The sequence below is a fragment of the Sinocyclocheilus grahami genome, unplaced genomic scaffold (genome assembly GCF_001515645.1).
Source record: "Sinocyclocheilus grahami isolate Dianchi unplaced genomic scaffold, SAMN03320097.WGS_v1.1 scaffold3235.1, whole genome shotgun sequence".
Lineage (NCBI taxonomy): Eukaryota > Metazoa > Chordata > Actinopteri > Cypriniformes > Cyprinidae > Sinocyclocheilus > Sinocyclocheilus grahami.
This window is the reverse complement of record NW_015508391.1, coordinates 21,994-23,709: the sequence shown is the minus strand read 5'-3', so window position 1 is coordinate 23,709 and position 1,716 is coordinate 21,994. Positions and strand designations below refer to the sequence as shown.

At 31.9% G+C, this 1,716-nt stretch overlaps 1 protein-coding gene across 1 annotated transcript in view; it reads right to left on the bottom strand.

Annotated features, from left to right (window-relative positions):
• Positions 1 to 347: 347 nt before the first annotated feature.
• LOC107576122 (receptor-type tyrosine-protein phosphatase zeta-like) overlaps positions 348 to 1,716 on the bottom strand; it is a gene marked incomplete at its 3' end in the record, with an annotated part of 5,040 nt that continues 3,671 nt past the window's right edge. The window contains exons 6-9 of the mRNA XM_016262372.1: positions 1,149 to 1,234; positions 807 to 827; positions 528 to 624; positions 348 to 430 (exon numbers count right to left, since the gene is read on the bottom strand). Coding sequence (XP_016117858.1) covers positions 348 to 430; positions 528 to 624; positions 807 to 827; positions 1,149 to 1,234 — 287 coding nt within the window. The remainder of the gene's footprint in view (positions 431 to 527; positions 625 to 806; positions 828 to 1,148; positions 1,235 to 1,716) is intronic.

Here is a 1,716-nt window from a genome sequence, read left to right as displayed (position 1 = left end):
GATTACGTAACTCGGGTTACTTGTAATGCGTTACCCCCAACACTGCTTATGTTTCTTTCTTTTTTTTTCTGTGTGTGTGTGTGTGTGTGAATAAATTACAATTTAACATATATTCACATAGAAAACAGTTATTTTAAATTGTAATAATATTTCACTATATTACTTATTTTGCTGTATTTTTGATCAAATAAATGCAGCCTCGGTGAGCAGAAGAGACTTTAAAACATTAAAATCTTACCGACCCCAAACGTTTGAATTATAGTGTATATACAGTATATTGACGTGGTAACATATTGCAAAAACATTTTCATCATTACAGCATTTAAAATTGAGTGTAGAATACTTACATTCACATAGTTGGCATTAATGTAGTCCCTTGTTTTTCCAACTTTGTCAGAGTTTTGAGAGAGTTTAACTCGACTGTGATCATCTAAGAGTACAAAAAAGACTTATTAGTCATGTTTTTTATTTATAAATCCATGTACATCTCTTATATTGTTATGGATGAGTGATATAACGTCTCATACAGGCCAGGATGTTAATGTATCTGTTCTTGCTCTTATTGTCTGGATGGTTGGAGCTATCCGTAGTGATGACGATGTCCGCCGTACAGCGCTGAATCTCCTAGAAGAAACATTTCATCCCATCACTGACAAAATCATAACTCAAAAACTATTCCACTTTATCATGCATATCTAACCATGCAAAGAGCAACACTGACATGTCAATACAACGAACAGAAGAATAACAACAATGCAAAAGAACAAGTAATAAGAAACACTAAAACAAAGGGAGATGTGTCTTACCTCGTAAGACTCTTTCAAGATCTAATAAGGGAGGGGGTGAGAATGCAGAGAAGCACAATGAAAGTCTGCGACAAACAGAGAGGCGCCAGTGCAGGTACATGAGGCACGTTTGCATGTGTTTTCATGCTACAGACAGGTTTAGACAGGGCTGATGCTCTCTGTGTGGGTGTCCATGCAGACGCCTGTACATCACCCTTTACATGCTGCCCCGTTGCACTCATATTCATGAGTTTATGACATTAACACACTATTTGATACGTTTATACTGCATAATAAGGTGCAATGCTTAAGTTCACGTATTTAGAAAAGTCAAAAAACTGAATTGATAAAAATCACAAGTACCTCAAATTTTTTGGAGAATGTGTGATTTGTGTGAAGATCAACAACGTGTTTTACGAATTCCTTTACTGGGAGAGCGTCATTGTCCTCTGCCAACAAAAAGGAAAAAAAAAAAAAGATTTAGAAACAAAAAAAACAAATAATAAATAGCTACTGAGGCACGAAACAAACAAACAAATAAATGACAAGCCATAAAATAAATAAATAATATGTGTTAATATTTATAGTTCATGTCAAGACATGAAAATAAACAAATAAATTAAAACAGACATTAAAACAAACAAAATGATAAGGCATGAAATAAATAAACAAAATGACAACATGAAAATAAAAAATAAATAACTTGCAAGGCATTAAATAAATAAATGCCAAGCCATTTAATAAATAAACAAATAATGTCAAGACATGAAAATGAACAAAAAATAATTAAATGACAAGGCATTCAATGAATGAATTAATGTCAAGACATGAAAATAAACAAATTAATTAAAACAGACATTAAAACAAACAAACAAACAAACAAACAAAAATAAATGCATATACAAACAAACAAACAAATAAATAAATGATA